Source organism: Peromyscus eremicus, chromosome 20 (assembly GCF_949786415.1).
Source record: "Peromyscus eremicus chromosome 20, PerEre_H2_v1, whole genome shotgun sequence".
NCBI lineage: Eukaryota > Metazoa > Chordata > Mammalia > Rodentia > Cricetidae > Peromyscus > Peromyscus eremicus.
Window position 1 is genome coordinate 3,412,240 of NC_081436.1, and position 20,123 is coordinate 3,432,362.

Sequence of the window (20,123 nt, forward strand, 5' to 3'; positions counted from 1 at the left end):
AGGCCTACTTAGCATGCTGGAGGCCGGGCTTCAAACCCCAACCCTGCAAAACAACCAATGAACTCTAGGAACTGGACTTTCACTGCTAGGGACTAGAAATGGCAGGAGCTGCTTCACTCAGGGCCCTGACGCACTTTTCTGTTTGTTCCTGGTCCACCTTTCTCTTCTTGGTTGAGACCCAAGGACCAGTAAGTTCCAACCAAAGCAGACTCGGGATGCCATCTCTTCAGAGAAGATAAACTTGTGCCCAGGGCCACAACAGAGAGACTCTGGTACCCTTTTGGGTAAACTCTATCCAAAGTCACAACAGCAGGAGAGAGCACCGGGGACCACACCATCGTCGGGGGCTGTGCCTGGGGACTGCAGCAGTGAGAACACAGGGAGGACATCATGGCCCTGGTGTCTCGAGAGACTCACACTTCCATCTTCAGGAGAGGAAAGAAATCGGGTGCTGGCTGAGCGGAACATCTATCCCGGTTCAGGAGTGTAGCTCAGCAGTAAGCTGCCTGCCTGCCCAACATGTACAAGGATCTTTCTGGGCAAAAAGACAGGTGGGCTGGCCAGCCATTCTGGTCACCTGTCATGCCCTGTTGAAATTGTTAGCTTGGGTCTCTAAAGCTGAGACCTACCAACTACCAGGGCTTAAATAGCTAAAACCTGGATGAAGGGAATGAAAGACAGTTCCCTGGAGCCTCAGCTTGCCCTCAGGACATGGTATTCCTGAGCCCGTGTGCACCCAAGAGCAGACATGAGGCAGTTAATGCATAGTCCACACAACAAAAAACAGTCGGCTCCCTCTGGGTGACATCTGCTGGATGGATTAAGTGAGATTCCTTTGAGTTTCTCTTCACTGTGCCTCAGGATTCCTAGGAGGAACTGACATATCGTCACAATCCTGTCCTCTGTCCGGCCAGTGCAGGGAGGAGGGACAGTACGGGTTGAGGAGATGCTGAGGACTGAGGACGGAGGGATGGGGATGAAGTGATGCTCAGAGCAGCGGCTCCCTGAACAGGCACAGCTGCTCTGCTCCCCAGGGTGCTAGCTCCCCCACACCCAGCCAGCACCTCTTCTCCATCAGTGTTTAGACAGAACCAACAGGCTCTTTTGAGGTGCTGCTTATCTACGCACTTGTGTGCACTGAATACTACATTCTGCTGGTTTCTCAGTAAGAATGGCATGCCATGGGGTTTAAATAATATGGAAATAAGTCCACATCTGTCTTTATCCTTAGTGAGACCATCCACTAGGGTGAGACTGTGGAGTTATTAACCTTAGGGTTTACTGAACTTCCAACCTCAGGCTCCGGCCTCTTCCTCCAGCCTACCCTTCCCCAGCAGCTGGCAGAAGAGAGTACCTTTCCAGACTCGGAGAGCAGGAGACTCTGGGGGGCACCCCGTTCCACAAGACGGACCCTGCAGAGGAACAGCAGTTAATGCATACAGTCTTTCTAAAACTGGGTTCACCACTACACCCATCTCTCCAAGGCCTCTAACTGGCACCTTCTGTTCCCGCAGAGCAAGGCTCTTCTTTTACACTCTGCACTCTTGATGCCATAGGTCAGACAGGTTTTGTGGAGGGTGTTGGCAACATCTTGGCCCTATTTGCTAGATTTCATTTTGGTGACAACCAAAAATGTTCCAGGCATGGTGAAATCTTTGGGGAAGAGAGGCAAATCTCTCCAGGGCAAGAATGCTGCGTAAGCGCTGGAGGACACGAGGACCATCCTCAGCATCATGTCAGAAGCCAACTGGGCTGGCACACGCCTATGGTCCCAGTGCCGGGAGGTGAAGACCAGTGCGTCCATGAAACTAGCCAGCTCAGCAGAACTGGTAAGCCACAGGTCTCACAGAGAGAGCTTTGTCTCACAAAACAAGGTGCATGGTTCCTGAGGAACTGAGTAACAAAACCTGGGGTTGTCTTCTGGCCTACAACACACACACACACACACACACACACACACACACACACACACACACACACACACTAAAAATAAACCAATCACCACGGTGCAGCCTGGAGTCTACGTGGGTACACTAGGGACTAGCCACCAGCCCGGTGTGCAGAGGGCTCAGTATCTCAGCAGTGCGCACTGTGGGGCAAAGCTAAAATCTTCTCAGCTGGGGAGGAGGTGGCTTCACAAACTCTGGAGTAGATACGGTGCTGTTTCAAAGACCCTGTCCTGCCTCATTTATCTTGACTGTCCCAGAGCAAAGAAACTATTCTTTTTCTTCTTTTTTCTTTTTGTTAAGACAAGGACTTCCTGTATAGCTCTGGCTTTCCTGGAACTCACCACGTAGACCAGAGATCCACCTGCCTCTGCCTCCCGAGTGCTGGGATTAAAGGTGTGCCACCACACTCAGTCCCACAAAATACTTTACATAGCTAGGAACTAAGGTTACATTTTAATTACAGAACAGTGCAGCAAGCCAGGCATGGTCCACATGCCTGTGATCTAGCAGAATCAGAGGCAGGAAGATGACTGTGAAGCTGAGGCCAGCTTAGGCTACATAATAAACTGGTGTTTTGGGCTGGAGAGATGGCTCAGAGGTTAAGAGCACTCACTGGCAGCTCTTCCAGAGGTCCTGAGTTCAATTCCCAGCAACCACATGGTGGCTCACAACCATCTATAATGAGATCTGGTGCCCTCTTCTGGCTTGCAGGTGTATGTGCAAGCAGAATACTGTATATATAATAAATAAATAAATTTAAAAAAAAAATAAAATAAAAAACAAAAAAAAACCCAAAAAAAACCTGGTGTTTCAAATATTATCCCATCTCTTTGGGTGGAAAAAACAAACAAATACCAAAGAAGCAACTGTGAGAATTAAAGCTTTCTTTTTATAAGCAAAACTTCTATTACTTTTAATAATGGACATGAATCCTTCCCTTCCTGTATCTCCCCTCAAAATCTAAACACGAAGAGGATGAGGGGTGCTCACTGTACCTGTCATGTCTCAGCGACTTCAGGTCTACATACACAGTCGTGGGATCAGGCCCCGAGGTTCCCTGAAGAAGAACAAAGCAGCACAGTGTTTATTTCAAATGGACCGCCCCTGTGGACCACATCCACAGATGCAAATGGACCGCCCCTGTGGACCACATCCACAGATGCAAATGAACCGCCCCTGTGGACCACATCCACAGATGCAAATGGACTGCCCCTGTGGACCACATCCACAGATGCAAATGGACCTCCCCTGTGGACCACATCCACAGATGCAAATGGACCGCCCCTGTGGACCACATCCACAGATGCAAATGGACCGCCCCTGTGGACCACATCCACAGATGCAGGCGTCCACTGAAATCTTCACTCTCGCTTTCTCTTCAACTAAGGGAAACGGCAAAGCCAGCAGGTAGGGGAGCCCTGGGCCTGGTGTCTTCTTAGTGTCTCTGAAGCAATGAAGCAGTACCAAATGCAGGGCTTTCCTGCACAGGGCTCAGAGCAGGGACGAGAGAAGCCACCATGCCAAAACAGATGAGAGCAAGGGGCACAATGAGACTTCACAGGAAAGTATCACAACACTTCCTGCAAGCCACGTGACCACGGTCATAGGAGACCAATGTCTTGGCCACCTTTCACTCTTGCCCATGTACTCATGAGCCTTCATAAAATCAGACTGTTCTAGACCCACCAAGAACAACATGGCAAAAAAGGAGAGGTACAGGTGTATTTTAAAAAGGCAAAAGTAAGTAGGAGATAGGAAAAAAAGAAGGCTGTATATTAGCCAGGTGGTGGTGGCGCACACCTTTAATCCAGCGCTCAGGAGGCAGAGGCAGGTGGATCTCTGTGAGTTCAAGTCCAGCCTGGGCTATAGAGTGAGATCCAGGACAGCCAGGTCTATACAGAGAAATCCTGTCTCAGAGGGGGAAAAAAAAAAAAAGGAGCCTGTATACTGTATATTGATTAATAAAATGCAAGCAGGTCTCAGCGAAGAGGAAGCATCCCACTGGAGGCACTGGCTTGCCTCTGTCTCAGGGCTTCCCTAGTAACTGCAGGCCTGCAGCCAACCCTGGGGCAAGCAGAAGCGTCACGGTGTAGACTATATAAGGAGACACAGAGAAGGCCGAATGAAAAGCCTAAATCCCACAGGAAGTAAGCAGAGCAGTGTGGCCTTCAAGTCCCCACTGCAGAAGCTCACAGTCTACTGTGGCTCTCAGAAGACCAAGGCAGGAAGACTGCCTTGAGTTTGAGGTCAGGAGACACAAGGAGACTGTCTCAAAGACCACTAACAGCAAGAACCATTTCTTGGGGTTACCTGTAAACAGATTGCCACGTTGACTCTGGATCCGAATGTGGTGCTGACAGCACGAGGGGACAGACCGATGTCTTTAAAGAGCTTGGAGAAGGACTGCTGGAGGGTGATGCGGGGGCGCTCCTCTGCTACCACCACACAGGTCCTGATGCAGGAGAGGTTGATCCCTCGGGTCTGCAAGACATTGGTGCCAGACACATAGTTAGGAAGACCCCTTCTTGTTTAGGAAAAGCCAAGAGCTACTTTCTCAGTCCAGACACAGAGCAAAGCAGCTTCAGAAAGGAAATGCTCAGACATGTCAGTACAATCGCCCACAGGGAGATCTTCTCTGCTCTGTCTTTCTTTCTTTTTTTCTTTTTTTTTTTTTTAAAGATTTATTTATTTATTATGTATACAACATGTATGACTGCAGGCCAGAAGAGGGCACCAGATCTCATTACAGATGGTTGTGAGCCACCATGTGGTTGCTGGGAATTGAACTCAAGACCTCTGGAAGAGCAGTCAGTGCTCTTAACCCCTGAGCCATCTCTCCAGCCCTGCTCTGTCTTTCTTGTTTAATCTAAATTCGTAAGGTGTGGGCTGTGGCTGTGGCTGTGGCTGGTCTGGTCTGTGGCTGTGGCTGGTCTGGTCTGTGGCTGGGCTGTGACTGTGGCTGGTCTGGTCTGTGGCTGGGCTGTGTCTGCGTCTATGGCTGTGTCTGTGGCTGTGGCTGTGGCTAGGCTGTGACTAGATGGGAAAGCACTAGTCTAGGATGCACAGGGCCCTGGGTTTCATTGCCACCACCACAAAGAGTTCACCCTAAACTCCGAACTCTTTGGCTTTTCTTTCTTCGGCAATGTATTTCTGTTCCTGCCCACTTTCCCTCAGATTTCTCCTCATTTATTAGGACTAGTAGAAAAACAAGCCCAGAATTTTGGGCAGCTAACTTTCCACCTTTTGTTTTAGGTTGGCCCTACTTCTCTGTTGAAGAGAATTCAGTACTTGACATCCTCATATGTGGACACTGGATACATGCCTAAGTGAGGACCTTTTCTTTAGGGGTGTTCTGAGGTCTTCATTTACTGGGGAATGCACTAAATTACGAAGACCAAGTTAAACTCTCCGATCGAGGGCCGACAAGCACGTCTACACCCCCTGGCCACGTCGTCAACCTCTTAGGACGGTCACTTGCTGTGACCTTTAGCCCCTCACCTTCAGCACCTCCACCTGGTTGCCCAGCCCTTTAGTGCAGAGTTCCATCACCGAGTAGGAGCAGAAGGTGTCCCTTATCTTGTACTGGTTGACGGTGGCCAGCCAGAGGAAGAGGTTGTTCTCCAGCTCCAGAGGAGGAATCAAGACGGACTGGTGACCGGAATAGACGCTGCAAAGAAGAAGTGGAGGCTGACACTCGCTGACTCTCAGCATCTTAGAGCACAGCAGGGGAGAGGCGGCAGAGGGCCAAGGCTGACCATTCATCCTACTGCTGCAGGACTCACAAGACACGTGACCACAAAACAAAGCAGGCCATGGTAGGTGTGGTAACAAACTCACAGAACCAGCCAAGAGCACAGGAGAAAGACAATCCACTCAAACTGAGAAAGTGGGGGTGGGGGTGCTTCACTAAGTGGGGAGCACTCCAGATGGGTGTCTAGAAGTGGGGGTAGGGAGGGAAACAGAGAGCAGCATACAGGCAGAGAAGTATGGAGTGTGCACAACATTCCTGGAACAGAGTGCAGAGGGAGTGAGGCCAGGGGCTGGGGCAACTGTGGAAGGTGTCGGCTGTCACATGAAGTGTGGCCGTAAGTTGTCATAAACCACCATGGAGCAGGAACTGGAGCTGGAGCCACTGACGGCTGGGAGATGGTCAGAAGGAACTACAGAGTTTGGGTGAGGGGTGGCGAGGGTTGGGTTCCAGCAGTGCAGGGGGACAAAACTGAAGGAATGTGGAGTCACCTAGAAAATCTACAGCCACAAAGTCTAACCCTCTAAACCCAGGAGTCTAGTAACACTGGAGCCGGGGTTTCGGTCCATCCAGTCCATCCAGTCCAGAGAAGGCCTCATTAGCTTTTGTTTTGTTTTGTTTTGTTTTGTTTTTTTGTTTTGTTTTGTTTTTTGAGACAGGGTTTCTCTGTGGAGCTTTGTGTCTTTCCTGGAACTCGCTCTGTAGCCCAGGCTGGCCTTGAACTCACAGAGATCCGCCTGGCTCTGCCTCCCGAGTTCTGGGATTAAAGGCATGCGCCACCACTGCCCGGCCTCATTAGCTTTGTTCTTTCATGTAAAATGGAAGGGTATAAAAATTCAATAATCCCACTAGCCCACAGCGGGAGACTTGGACTCATGGTCAACCTTCCGTTGTAGTCTCCCAAGCACTGGCTCAGGAGCGAGCGGTCACCCGTTCTGTTGCTTTGTTTTCCTTTTAAAAGAAGACTTTGTTTGTTTATTTATTTTAGTTTTTTTGGGACAGTTTCTCTGTTTAACAGCTCTGGCTGTCCTGGAACTTGATTTGCAGACCAGGCCAGGCTGGCCTCGAACTCACAGAGATCTGCCTGCTTCTGCCTCCTGAGTGCTGGGATTAAAGGCGTGCGCCACTGCTACCTGACTATTTGTACTTTATGTATATGAGTATTTTGCTTGATGTATGTAAGTGTATCACGTGTGTGCTTGTGGAAGTCAGAAGGGAGCATCAGGTCTCTTGGAAATGGAGCCACAGACAGCTGTGGTGCCACGTGGGTTCTGGGAACTGGACATGAGTTCTGCACAAGAGTAGCAAGTGCTCTTAGCCACTGACCCATCTCCCCAGCCACTCCTTTCCCTTTTTGAGAGATGGTCTTGTTATACAACCATGCTTGCCTATCCTCTCAGATTTCTAGGATTACAGGTACACATTTCCATTCTTGGTCTTGTTTAATTTTTTCCAAGACCCAGAAGCGACTTTAATACATAGGCAGGTAATGGGAACAACGGAACCAGTGAACACTGCATGTAACTGGCAGAGGATGTTGGAGATAATAGCTACATTCTACTTTGGACTCCGTGGACAGCCCTACCCCAGTGAAGACAGGGACACAGAAGGAAGATGCTAGAGGAGTGGCAGGGACTTGTGAAACCTTCATGGCGTTTGTACAGGAAGTGAAAGTTCAGGCCTGAGATACCATTTCCTGGCAGGCAGTGGAAAGAGCAGGGACTTGCCAGTCCTCAGGAAGCAATCTGGTCAGGGCAGACTGCTGCGTTCCAGCCACATGATGTCACTCCATCCCACCATGCCTTCCTGCCAAGCCTAGGGGGACATCCTGGCTGTCAAACATGCCAGACTTCACCTGAGAATCATCCTTCTACTTGGCTCTGCTTCTAAAACTAGGATTACAAGATGGAAGAGAAAGCAGGTAACAGGAACAGTGCCACGTTATAGGAGGCATAAAACTAAGTGAGGAGAATAAAAAAAGCAATACACATAAAACTAAACAAACATCAGAAAGACATAAAGTGCTTATATTTGGGGAACAGCAGGGCTTTACTAAAGTTAACGAAACCAAGAAAGCAAAGGGGAGGATGATGGCCACAGCCCCAAACCCCAGTCGGGTGTCTCCATCCTACCTGCAGAGACACCAGAGTGCAAAGCCAAGACCACAGTACGGGTCCAGGCAGATGGCGATCTGCCGCGAGGAGTACAGCTCACACTGGAGCTTGATGGCTCTGCAGAGGGCATTGACCGCAGAGTGGGACATCTGCAAAGCAAGGGACACACGGGATGGAGCTGGCACAGGGCAGGACCTGCTGACAGGCTCCGGCCCCCAACGTTCTGTATGACATATGCATTTTACTGCTTCACAGCCTGGCCTAAGCGCAAGCTAAGCAGACAGGTTTCCACCTGCAGCTGACCGTCTCACAGGGTCTGAGCTGAAGGCTGCACACTGACCTGACCTAGAGCTCTTACTATGGGGAGCACGTGTATGAGGCCACAGCACTTCACAGTGCAAATCCTTTGGGATAACTTTCTCCGGAAGAGCCAGTGCTCAGATTTAAATATAGCTAGGACACTTGACCCTCCACCCACTGGCCTCTGGTACAGCCAGCTGGCCTCCTTGGAACAGCGGGCATGTCTGTTCACTGCGGCCTGGCATCTCACCAGAACAGAGTGAGATGGCTTTACCTTCACTCCTGTAAGCATGCCGGTTGTGGAGACACTAAAATCAAGATACGCCAGCATCTCAGGAGTGGGCGGTTTATACAGCTGAGGTAACCGTTTCCTGGGTAAATCATCTGCAACGCAAAGAAGAGACTCGATGTAAAGCTGAAACATGCTGAAACACAGAAACCACTGACGGTTCACTGCCTCCACGGCTTTGCTACAGTCAAACCCAGCTTCTGGGATATGTGAAGGCCTGAGCTTCTCGTGTCTCACCCCGCAGCTCACCACTGTCATCCTCAAATGCAAGGTAGGGCTGTGACGCCGCTAGGCAAAGGATACCTCAACGCCATACCAGATGGATTCATTTGCAAACGTCTCGATGGATAACATCTTGGTGAAAAGCAAAATGCTGGCGTCAATCCCAGAGGTAAACTGTGTCACCAGCTCTGTGTGGTCGATATATTGTGCACCCCAATAAACTTATCTGGGGGTCAGAGAACTGAACAGCCACTAGATATAGAGGCCAGAAAATGGTGACACACACACCTTTAATCCTAGCATTCCAGAGGCAGAGATCCATCCGGATCTCTGAGTTCAAAGCCACACTGGAAACAGCCAGGCATGGTGACACACGCCTTTAATCCCAGGAAGTGATGGCAGGAAGCAGAAAGGTATATAAGGCATGAGGACCAGGAACTAGGGTCAGTTAAGCTTTTAGGCTTTTAGCAGCAGTTCAGCTGAGATTCATTCCGGATGAGAATTCAGAGGCTTCCAGTTTGAGGAAACAGGATCAGCTGAGAAGTTGGCGAGGTGAGGTTAGCTGTGGCCTGTTCTGTCTCTCTGATCTTTCAGCATTCACCCCAATAACTGGCTCCAGGATTGTTTTTATTAATAAGACCTTTAAGATTCGTGCTACAGCTCTGTGTCCTGGGGTTACTTTTCCTCGACATTTCTTTCATTTTATTCTAAAACACATCTCTAAAATACCTACCTTCCTAGGGTTACTGGAAAGTTAGCTCACATGAAACACTTAAAATTGTATTTGCTCTTTTACTTTATGTGTGAGCCTAAGTGTATGTATGTGTAACACACGCATGCAGGAGCCTCCTGAAGAAGTCAGAGGAGGCCCCGATCCCATTGGAACAGGTGGCTATGAGCTGCCATGTGGGTGCTAGGAACTGAACCTGTGTTCTCTGCAAGAGCAGCCAGTACTCTTAACCTCTAAGCCATCTCTCTAGCTCCCACATGAAGCACTTTTAAAATAACAATTGTGTATATGGTCAAAATGCATTAATTATTATAATGCTGTTTCTCATTAAAGCACATCATTTACAGAGTAGTATGCTGTATTAATCATGCATAGTATGACAGTGTTGACTGTTAACCTGACAGGATCTGGGACAGCCTCCAGGCACATGTATGGGGGGATTATTTGGATCACGTTAGCTTCTGGCCATACTTATGAGGGATAATCTTGATTAGGGTATTTGAGCTCAGATATAATACCTAGTGGGGCATGGCACTGTACTGTGAGCTTGGTTCCTGAACCACATAACAACGAAAAGGCCAGACACACAAGAGCATTGGATGCTCTCTTCCCCCTGACTGCAGTCAGTGTGAGCAGCTGCAGCTCCAAGCCCCTGCTGCCTTGGCTCTCCCACGATGCACTACACCTTCAACTGTGAGCAGAACCAACCTGTCCTTCCTTACATTGCTTTCGAACATTTTACCACAGCTACTTTAAAGTTAGACAGCTCCCTCCTCTAGAACTTGGAATTACTTTCTTTCACTCATTTAAAACACTCTTCCTGTGCTGGGGACACACAGTGATTGCCTAACATGCACAGAGTCCTGAGCAGGGCTCACTTCTGGCCCTGCAGAGAACTAGACAAGGCAGGAAAGCTTGTCCTTATCCCAGATTTTCTTCTTAAGTCAAAACAAAGACTATCAAGATGTCTCTAGCCCAACCATGCCCTATGATGGTCCTTTGGTTTCTGAGTTCAGAAACAACTGTGGATTTAAGATCTCCTTGTCACTGGGTGGCCACTGCTGGTTGTGTGGCACCCCGTGGCAGCACATTCCAGCGGTACATTCTCCTGGTTGTATGGAACCCCGTGGCAGCACACTCCAGCGGTACATTCTACCGAGCTCTACAAGCCTCACTTTACACACGGTTTCATCCACGCTAGGGAGGACACTCCGGAGCAGCAGAGGTGTCAGGATTTAGGTCCTAAGTGCAGAACTCCAACTCTTCCTGTTCCCCCAATCCTCCAGCTAGTCCCATGTCTGAATAATATACATCCTGGTTCAATCTCTCTCTTCTTTTTTTTTTTTTTTTTTTTTTTTTTCCAAGACAGGTTTTTTTCTGTGTAACAGTCCTGGCTGTGTAGACCAATTTGGTCTGGAACTCACAGAAATCCACCTGACTCTGTCCCCCACCCCACCCCCATTAAAGGCATGCGCCACTATTACCCAGATAAATAAATCTTTTTTTTTTACATTTTGGTCTTCATATGGCATCACATTTGATAATTTAGTATTTGGAGTACAGCAACAGTATTTTAGGGGGTTACATAGCAGTTAATGAATCTCAAGCTATCACACCTACAAGTCAAGGGTCAGATTGTGTGTGTGTGTGTGTGTGTGTGTGTGTGTGTGTGTGTGTGTGTGTGTGTGTACATGTTTAGGTGTGTCTAGGTGCATGTGTATCTGCAGGTCTGCATGTATGTGTGTATGTGTCTGTGTGCCAGTGGAGGCCAGAGGTCAACTTAGGGTGTCATTTCTCAGGAGTCATCCACCTTGTTTTTTTGAGACAGGCTCTCTCACTGGGACCTGGGGCTCACCAGTTAGGCTAGATTGGCCAGTAAGCTTGAGGGACCCATCACCACACCTCCAGGTCCAGCTGTTTATGTGGTTCCTGGAGATCAAAGGGAGCTCCTCACTCTTTCTTACACAGCTACCAACTGAGCTACCTCTCCAGCCCCGTCTCAGTATTTTATATGGACCTACATGTATCTGGCCATAAAACATAAGCACCTTGGGGATGATGCTAAAAGCATCACCAAAACACTATTTGCCTTTTTTTTTTTCCTTTTCTGAGACAGGGTCTCACACTGTGGCTAGGCCTGGGCTTGAACTAACAATCCTCCTGCCTCAGACTCTAGAGTCCTGAGATTATAGACGTGAGCAATCACATCCAGCAAGATACTCCATTTAAAGAGCACTTGGCATATTACGGCTGGCTCTGGGACGCGGCTTTACTGTGTCAGCAGATTGGTAGCACACTCTGGGTGGCTGGCAAGTCGGCAGACAGTGAAAGGTGTCAGAATACAAAGCTGTGCAGACGTGAGACTCTAGGAAACCTCTGGTAGTGAACAGTGGCAGCTCCAGGGCAATCCCCCTTCACCTGTGTCAATGATGGTTGGCCAGGTTTTCACATCCACAGCTGCCGCTGCCTCTCGAGACTTGAGCAACCTCATGAGCGTCTGAGTGGTGAGAATGCACGCTGCTTTACTGACCTAGAAACAAAGGGACGCAGTAAACATCAGAGGACTTAGCACTGGCCGCTGGTAAAAGTAGCTTGCTCACCATGCTGGCCAGGATTGCTTCATTCACTTCCCCTTTTGTTTTATTTCTGAAAATGTGTCATGCTTAATTCTCCAGGATATCAGACACTTTAACACTGGGGCTGCTGCTTACAATGGTGATACTCTCCGGAAGGGCCCTGTGATCCTAATCTTTGGAAAGACCTAATAAATCAAGACATGGATTCTGTAGTGAGAAGGGAAAGAGAGGAGGTGGTGGTCACGCCCAGAATTGGTGTGTGCAATCCAGACCTACAATGCACACCACTCTGAGACCAGGGAGCCAGACAGAAGCGCCCACACAATGGGCTCTGCTCAGCTCTGCAGGGAAAGGCAAGGTGACCTACTTTCACACACAAAGTGCGTCAACAGAAAGAAACTCTCAGTGCTTCCCCAGGCCTCTCCGTAGGAGCTAACAAGGACATTTTTGCTGAATTAAACTGTAATGAAGTCATCTGTGATGAGCATGGCTTTATGCTGCAGCCAAAGCTGCTGACACAGCAGCAGCCCTTGGAGAAACACATGTCCCATCACCTAGAAGTGTGTAGCCCGACAGTGCACTGGCCCAGGCTGATCTTCTGTCCCAGGTCTCAAGATATGACACAATATAGATTTATTCAATTTCAATTCTCACATACTGTAAAAACTTCAAACTCTCCCAGGACAAAATCCAGGGGGCTGTGTTTGTTTTGGCATTGCTAAGGATAAACAAGTGCTCAGACACTGAGCCATATCCCAGCCCTGCACAGGTTTTCTAAAAAGTTTAATTGTATTTCTTCTTTGAAAACTTCATCTACATGTGCAATGTATCACGATTATATTCACCCCCACCACCTCCTCCAAGTCCCTTCATCTCATCTGCCTCTTCGCTTCATGTCCCTCTTTTATAACTTTGAATTCATTTATTTTTAAGCTACTGAGTCCAGCTAGTGCTGCCCATCGGCACACAGGCACAGGCTCAACCACTGGGACATGAGGACTCTCAGTGACCACCCTCCTAAAGAAAGTAACTTCCATTCCTCTGGTAGCCATCAACTTCTCAGCTCGGGATGGGGCCTCAGGAGTCCTTCCCCCTACACACCTTTTAATGCTAAATATACAAAATTAACCCAAACAAAAGTGGCCTGACTGGAGAACTTGATGTGAAAAATTATATTGGTTCTTGTGCAGGAAAAAAGTCAGACAGGTTTTAAGAACAGATAGGGGCCAGCTTTATGGAAAATTACTAAGCACAGCTCTACTCTCAGTGTTTGGGATTAACATGTACCGTCCCTACCTCTCCAATCATCGTTCTCCTATTCACTGGATGATGATTGCCACTATGGCCAGATAAAAGGAGACAACTGTTAGTCTGTTTTTGTTTGCCTGTTTTTGACACAGACTCTTTCTACATATCCCAGGCTGGCCTCGAACTCACAGTTGTGCATCTGCCTCCTGAGTACTGAGGTCACAGGCACACACCACCACACCAAACTGGGAGAGTTTTTAGGAGAAAAATGTGAGATTTGGCACTACAGAACCAGGAAGTTATTAGGGTTCTTAGTTGTCTGATGTGATTCTGTGAAATGGGTCAGACATAGATAGGGAAGGTACTTACGTCAACGATCATGCGCACCGTGGGCAATGTGGCTGTGAGATTCTGAGCATGGGGGGGCCTCACAGTCACAGGTATACACCCTGCATACAGGCAGCCATAGAATGCAGCGATTAACTCGATGCCTGCAAGACAGAGGGCACTGTCAGGGGAGTCACTTGGCTGCTGCTACCACAAGGAACTAAACTCAGAGCCTCCAATCATGTGACAGGTGGGCTACTTATTCATTTGGTGTTGATTTTGTTTTGGTTTCGTGAGACAGGGTTGTAACTCTCTATGTAGACCACAGAGATCTGCCTGCCTCTGTTTCCCAAGTGCTGGGATTAAAGGTATGAGCCACCACCGCCCGGCTTCATTTGATGTTGAGACAGAGTCTCTCAAGTATTGGGATTACAAGTGTGCATCACCATACCTGGCTCCTATGGATTACCTGACCACAATTCAAAGAAGACACTGACAGAATAAATTTTAACAACTAATAAGGATAGAAAGTCTGGCATGGTGGCTCACACTTGGTAACCAAGGGTTCAAGATCAGCCTGGACTATATAGTGATAGTTAAAGGCCAGCCTGACCATCTTTTTTTTTTTTTTTTTTTTTTTTTGGTTTTTTGAGACAGGGTTTCTCTGTGTAGCTTTGCGCCTTTCCTGGAACTCGCTTTGGAGACCAGGCTGGCCTCGAACTCACAGAGATCCGCCTGGCTCTGCCTCCCAAGTGCTGGGATTAAAGGCGTGCGCCACCACCGCCCGGCCCAGCCTGACCATCTTTAAAACAAAACAAAACAAAAACAAATACATAAAAAATTAAAAAGAAGGAAGATTATGAAACAATTTAAAATATACAAAGAGGCCCAGGAAACAAGGAAGGAATATGTGTGTGTGTTAATGTGCATATATATATATATATTCCTATGTGTATTATGTGCATGTGCACACACACACACACACATTTGGGTGGTACCAGCGATTGAACCCAGAGCTTTGTGTATAGCTAGCAAGTGTCATGTCTCTGAGCTATATCCTCAAGCCAAGAAGTGAGCTCTTGAAAGATGCTTGAAGGCAGGTTGTTGTTATTTTGACGACTTGGGAAAAATAGCTGCAGGAATCGAGGGTATTTAACTAAGGCAAAAAGGGCAGGGAGGGGACAAGGCCTGCCGTGCTTTCCCTGCACAAAGGCTGCTGTAGGAAAAGCAATGGACTTCTCAGATGCTGTGGGTCAATGAGTGCAGCTTAGGGCCTCAGCACTGCTGTCGACAGCCACTCCCTTCCTGACAGACGGAAGACAACTTCCTGAAAACACACAGGACACGTCCCTCCTGCAGCAGGCGGCGTTCTAGGCAGTCTCTGTGTTCACACAGATGAACAGCAGAGAGAGTGGAGGAGAGGGCGAAGACCAGGGAAGAGTGTAACAGAGCACTGGGGACAGTACCAGAGACAAGTCTAGGCACACCAGTCAGGGGACAGGAGGGAATGCAAATGGCTTTGTTCTTCTTGTGCTTGTCTTTTTTATTTTTATTTTAAGTACATGAGTACTCTGTCTTCATGTACGCCAGAAGAGGGCACCAGATCCCATTACAGATGGTTGTGAGCCACCATGTGGTTGCTGGGAATTGAACTCAGGACCTCTGGAAGAGCAGTCAGTGCACTTAACCTCTGAGCCATCGCTCCAGCCCCATGCTTGTCTTTAGATTCAAATGTTTCAGTAGAATCCTGAACACTGGGCTAGTGAGATGACTCAGCAGGTAGAAGCACATGCTGTGCACACCTCTGACCTGAGTTTGACCTCTGGATCCCACAGTGGAAAGAGAGAACCAATTCCTAAACGTTGTCTTCCGACCTCCATGTGCCCCCCTCCCCACACCACATAATAAAGAATAAATAAATTCTAAGAATGACTATTTACAAAAAACTTTCTTTCTTTCTTTTGTTTTTTTTTCGAGACAGGGTTTCTCTGTGTAGCTTTGCGCCTTTCCTGGATCTCACTCTGTAGACCAGGCTGGCCTCGAACTCACAGAGATCCGCCTGCCTCTGCCTCCTGAGTGCTGGGATTAAAGGCATGCACCAACACCACCCGGCACAAAACTTTCACGAAATAAACTCTACATTCCTCTTCTTGTGCAGAGAAGGTTGTATCTGAGCTGAGCCCATGAAAGATGAAAGCAGCAACGGAGATCAAACGCCACTCGTGTTAGGAGCAGTGTCCAGCCGACAGAGTCCATCAAGTAAATATTCTTTGGGGGACACTGGGGAGAAGGGTGCTACTCCTTAGCACTCTACAAACCAATCCTCTTTCTGGTTTTCATACTGAACTGAACCCAGAGCCTCGGCATGGGCTTCATCTCCAGTCCCTTCACCCCTTTTTTAAAGAACCCAGAGCCTAAGCTCTCAGGGATCTGGAAAAGCAGGTGAACATGCCTTGCTTAGAGGATTTCCAAAAGTCAAGTAGTCGAAGTCTTTCCTCACACTTTAATTAATGTACTCTGTGTGTGTGTGTGTGTGTGTGTGTGCGCGTGCACATATGCACCAGTGTGTGCATACACAAGTGGAGGTCAGAGATTGGTATTGGGTGTCTTCCTCCATTGTGCTCTACCTTTTAAATATTTGTATGTATGCGTGTGTGTTGTTAAGAGCCGTATGTGCTGATTGCTCCGAGACCATCAATAGAGCCTGACCTCAGTTTGCAGAGCAGAGTCCACATTCATCTGGCTGAGATGGACCAAAGAGTTTCCTGGAGGACTCAGAGGGAGATAGAAGGACATGGGGGAGGAAGGAGCCGAGGGGTTGCATGGCCCTTCCAGGAAGTGGAGAGGGGGAGGATCGTGTTTCAGCTACTCTGTGGATCTCTCAGGTTTACTTTCTAATGTTTATCCCCAAGTTTTATTTTTTAATAAAATGATAAAAAGAATCCCAAAATCGCTGGGTGGTGGTAGCGCACACCTTTAATTCCAGCACTCGGGAGGCAGAGCCAGGCAGATCTCTGTGAGTTCAAGGCCAGCCTGGTCTACAGAACGAGATCTAGGACAGGCACCAAAATTACACGGAGAACCCTGTCTTGAAAAACCAACCAAACAAACAAACAAACAAAACAAAACAAAACAAAACAAAAGAACTCCCCACCCCCCAAAAAAAAAAAAATCTGGTGTCCCACGTTGGGCGCCATACGTAGCAGGCTTTCTTGGTCTGCCAGCCCCCACATCATAACACAGAGAATCACTATTATTTATGAAAGCTGAGCCTTAGTGTAGGCTTGTTTCTAACTAGCTCTTATAACTTAAATTAATCCATTTCTATTAATCTACGTACTGCCATGTTGCTTGTGGCTTTTACTTATCCTCCTGCATGTCCTGCTTCCTCTGTGTCCTCTGGTGTCCCTCCTTCACCTAGATTTATCTCCTCTTCTTTTCTCTCTGTCTGGAAGTCCCACCTAACCTCTTCCTGCCTAGCTATTGGTCATTCAGCTCTTTATTAAACCAATCAGAGGGCCCCTTGGCAAAGATACATCTTCACTGTGTACAAAAAGATTATTCTACAACACATGAGTCTGTGTCTAAGCATGTACCTGTATGTGTGTGTGTGTGTGTGTGTCTGTGCCTAAGCATGTACTTGTGTGTGTGTGTGTGTGTGTGTGTGCGCGCCTAAGCATGTACCTGTGTGTGTGTGTGCATGCGCCTAAGCATGTACCTGTGTGTGTCTGTGGCTAAGCATGTACCTGTGTGTGTGTGTCTGTGCCTAAGCATGTACCTGTGTGTGTGTGTGTCTGTGCCTAAGCATGTACTTGTGTGTGTGGGTGTCTGTGTCTAAGGAGGTATCTGTGTATGTGTGTATCAGTGTCTAAGCACATACTTGTATATGTGTGTGTCTGCTGTGGGATGGTCTGTATGGCAAATGTGTTGCTCTGATTGGTCAATAAATAAAACACTGATTGGCCAGTGGCTAGGCAGGAAGTATAGGCGGGACTAACAGAGAGGAGAATTGAGAGAACAGGAAGGCAAGAGGAGTCACTGCCAGCCGCCATGATGACAAACAGCATGTGAAGATGCCGGTAAGCCACGAGCCATGTGGCAAGGTACAGATTAATGGAAATGGATTAATTGAAGCTGTAAGAACAGTTAGCAAGAAGCCTGCCACGGCCATACAGTTTGTAAGCAATATAAGTCTCTGTGTTTACTTGGTTGGGTCTGAGCAGCTGTGGGACTGGCAGGTGAGAGAGATTTGTCCTGACTGTGGGCAAGGCAGGAAAACTCTAGCTACATGTGTCTAAGCAGGTACCCATGTATGTGTGTGTGTTTAAGCATGTACTTGTGTATGTGGATGTCTACAGAAGCCAGAATAGATCACCAGACCTGGAGTTACGGGTGGCTGTTGGATACTGACTCTGGTCCCCTGGAAAAGTAGCAAGAACTCAATTCTGACCCACTCTCCTGCCTCATCACCTTGTTGTGTGAGATTGGTTCTTTCACTGAACCTGGAACTCACCCATCTGCCTAGACCAGCTGACTACCTGTCTGCCTCTGCAGCACCAGGACTGCTGGTGTACACCATCGTGCTGGTGTGCGTGTGTGCGTGTGTGTGCATGTGTGTGCGTGCATGTGTGCGTGTGTATGCGTGCGTGTGTGTGCATGTGCATGTGCGTGTGTGTGTGCGTGCTGGTGTGTGTGTGTGTGTGTGTGTGTGTGTGTGTGTGTGTGCTATGCATGTGCACATGTAGAGGTCAGAGAACTTTAGGAAGTTGGTTTTCTCCTTCTCCTGTGAGTTCCTGGGGTCAACATCACTTTTACCCACAAGCTCTTCATGCCCAAAGCCTTGCCTTGTATGTGGTGCTGGATCCAAACTCAGGTCCTCATGCTTCTGTAGCAACCGCTTAACCTGCTGAGCTTTCTCCTTAGTTAGTTTTGTTTTTAGCTGAGGCTGGCCATGAACTCCTGATCCTTTTGCCGCTACTTCCCAAGGGTGGGATTAGTAGGTGTGTGCTCCCTCACCTGGCTATCTTGTGTTGTTGTTTTCAGACAGGTCCATCATGTAGCTCTGGCTGTCCTGGAACTCACTCTGTAGACCAGGCTGGCCTTAGCTCACAGAGATCGATTTACATCAACCTCCTGAGTACTGGGATTAAAGGTGTGAGTTACCACAGTTGGCTACTTATAAGTCTTGTTATATAGCTCAGACTGGATATGTAACTCGTTACATAACTCTTTTTTTTTTTTTAATGTGTGTGTGTGTGTGTGTGTGTGTGTGTGTGTGTGTGTGGTGTATGTGTCTGTGATCACATGTACATGTGCATGCAGAGGCCAGATATCAACACTGGGTGTATTCCTCCAGCACTTTTAAAGATTTAATTATTTATGTGTGTGAGTGTTCTGTCTTCCTGCACATCTTCATGACAGAAGAGGGCACCAGATCTCATTACAGATGGTTGTGAGCCACCATGTGGTTGCTGGGAATTGAACTCAGGACCTCTGGAAGAGCAACCAGTGCTCTTAACCACTGAGCCATCTCTCCAACCCTGTTACATAACTCTTACTGGCCTTGAATACCTAATTCTCCTGCTACCACACGAGGACTGGAATTACAGCAGTGTGCTGCCATGTGTGGCTTTTATTAAGTAGGCACTGATGGAAACAGAAGGGAATGCCAAACAGACAGAGCTCAGTCACACCGCTCAACTCAGGGATGCAGCCTGGATCACACCTTAGCAAGTGTGCATGAAGTACCTTGGGGTTGAGAAGCACCAGGCTTCTGTGGTTGTACATGGTGGCCCTGAGTTCCCATCTTCTCCTGGTATGTGTGATCTAATAACACAGTTCAGAGTCCAGTTTACCAATACAACCCTTACCAGGAGGGTAGAGCAACACCACATTGTCCCCTGCATTTAGATGTCCCTTGTCACCAAGCACTGATGCAATCCTCTCTGCTCGCTTATGAAGCTGAAGGCAGCTGGCTGTGCACACGGTGGTTCCCTTTCAACAGAAGGAGGAGAAGTGGTTACAGCTCAGCACGGTTGTGAGACAAGCACAAACAAGCAGACGTTACCCTCCACAGGCCTCTGGACGTCACCTTGGGTGAATTATCAACTGGAGAACACCCCCGCCCCACCCACCCCCGTAACACAAGACAGGTGTGGGATTTCTTTTCTTTCCCAATGTCCTAGGTACTCAGGGTTGTTAGCACTGACATAAACCAAACATACAGTCTTTCTTTCTTAATTCCTTCCTTCCTTCCTTCCTTCCTTCCTTCCTTCCTTCCTTCCTTTTTTTTTTTCAAGACAGGTTTCTCTGTGTAACAGCCTTGGCTGTCCTGGAACTCGCTCTGTAGACTAGGCCTGCCTCTGCCTCCCAAGGGCTGGGATTAAATGTGTGCGCCACCACCGCCCGGCCTGGCCCAGCCTAATTTCTTAATGTTTCTTTCTTAGTGCACATTCTATTCAAGTGTTTGTTTGTTCTGAGACAGTATCTTAAGTAACCTAGGCTGGTCTGTAGTAGTTTGAGGATAATCTTTAATTCCAAATTTTTCTACTTCTAAGTGCTGTGGATATCTATATGCTGTGAATGTGTTGCTCTGATTAGTTAATAAATGAAGTTCTGAT

General features: G+C 48.0%; 1 protein-coding gene across 1 annotated transcript in view; it reads right to left on the bottom strand.

Moving 5' to 3' along the window:
- Dip2b (disco interacting protein 2 homolog B) overlaps positions 1 to 20,123 on the bottom strand; it is a 206,093-nt gene that overhangs the window by 10,765 nt on the left and 175,205 nt on the right. Inside the window, exons 26-34 of the mRNA XM_059246852.1 lie at positions 19,374 to 19,497; positions 13,546 to 13,667; positions 11,771 to 11,882; positions 8,386 to 8,495; positions 7,830 to 7,960; positions 5,448 to 5,616; positions 4,260 to 4,430; positions 2,945 to 3,006; positions 1,355 to 1,412 (exon numbers count right to left, since the gene is read on the bottom strand). Coding sequence (XP_059102835.1) covers positions 1,355 to 1,412; positions 2,945 to 3,006; positions 4,260 to 4,430; positions 5,448 to 5,616; positions 7,830 to 7,960; positions 8,386 to 8,495; positions 11,771 to 11,882; positions 13,546 to 13,667; positions 19,374 to 19,497 — 1,059 coding nt within the window. The remainder of the gene's footprint in view (positions 1 to 1,354; positions 1,413 to 2,944; positions 3,007 to 4,259; positions 4,431 to 5,447; positions 5,617 to 7,829; positions 7,961 to 8,385; positions 8,496 to 11,770; positions 11,883 to 13,545; positions 13,668 to 19,373; positions 19,498 to 20,123) is intronic.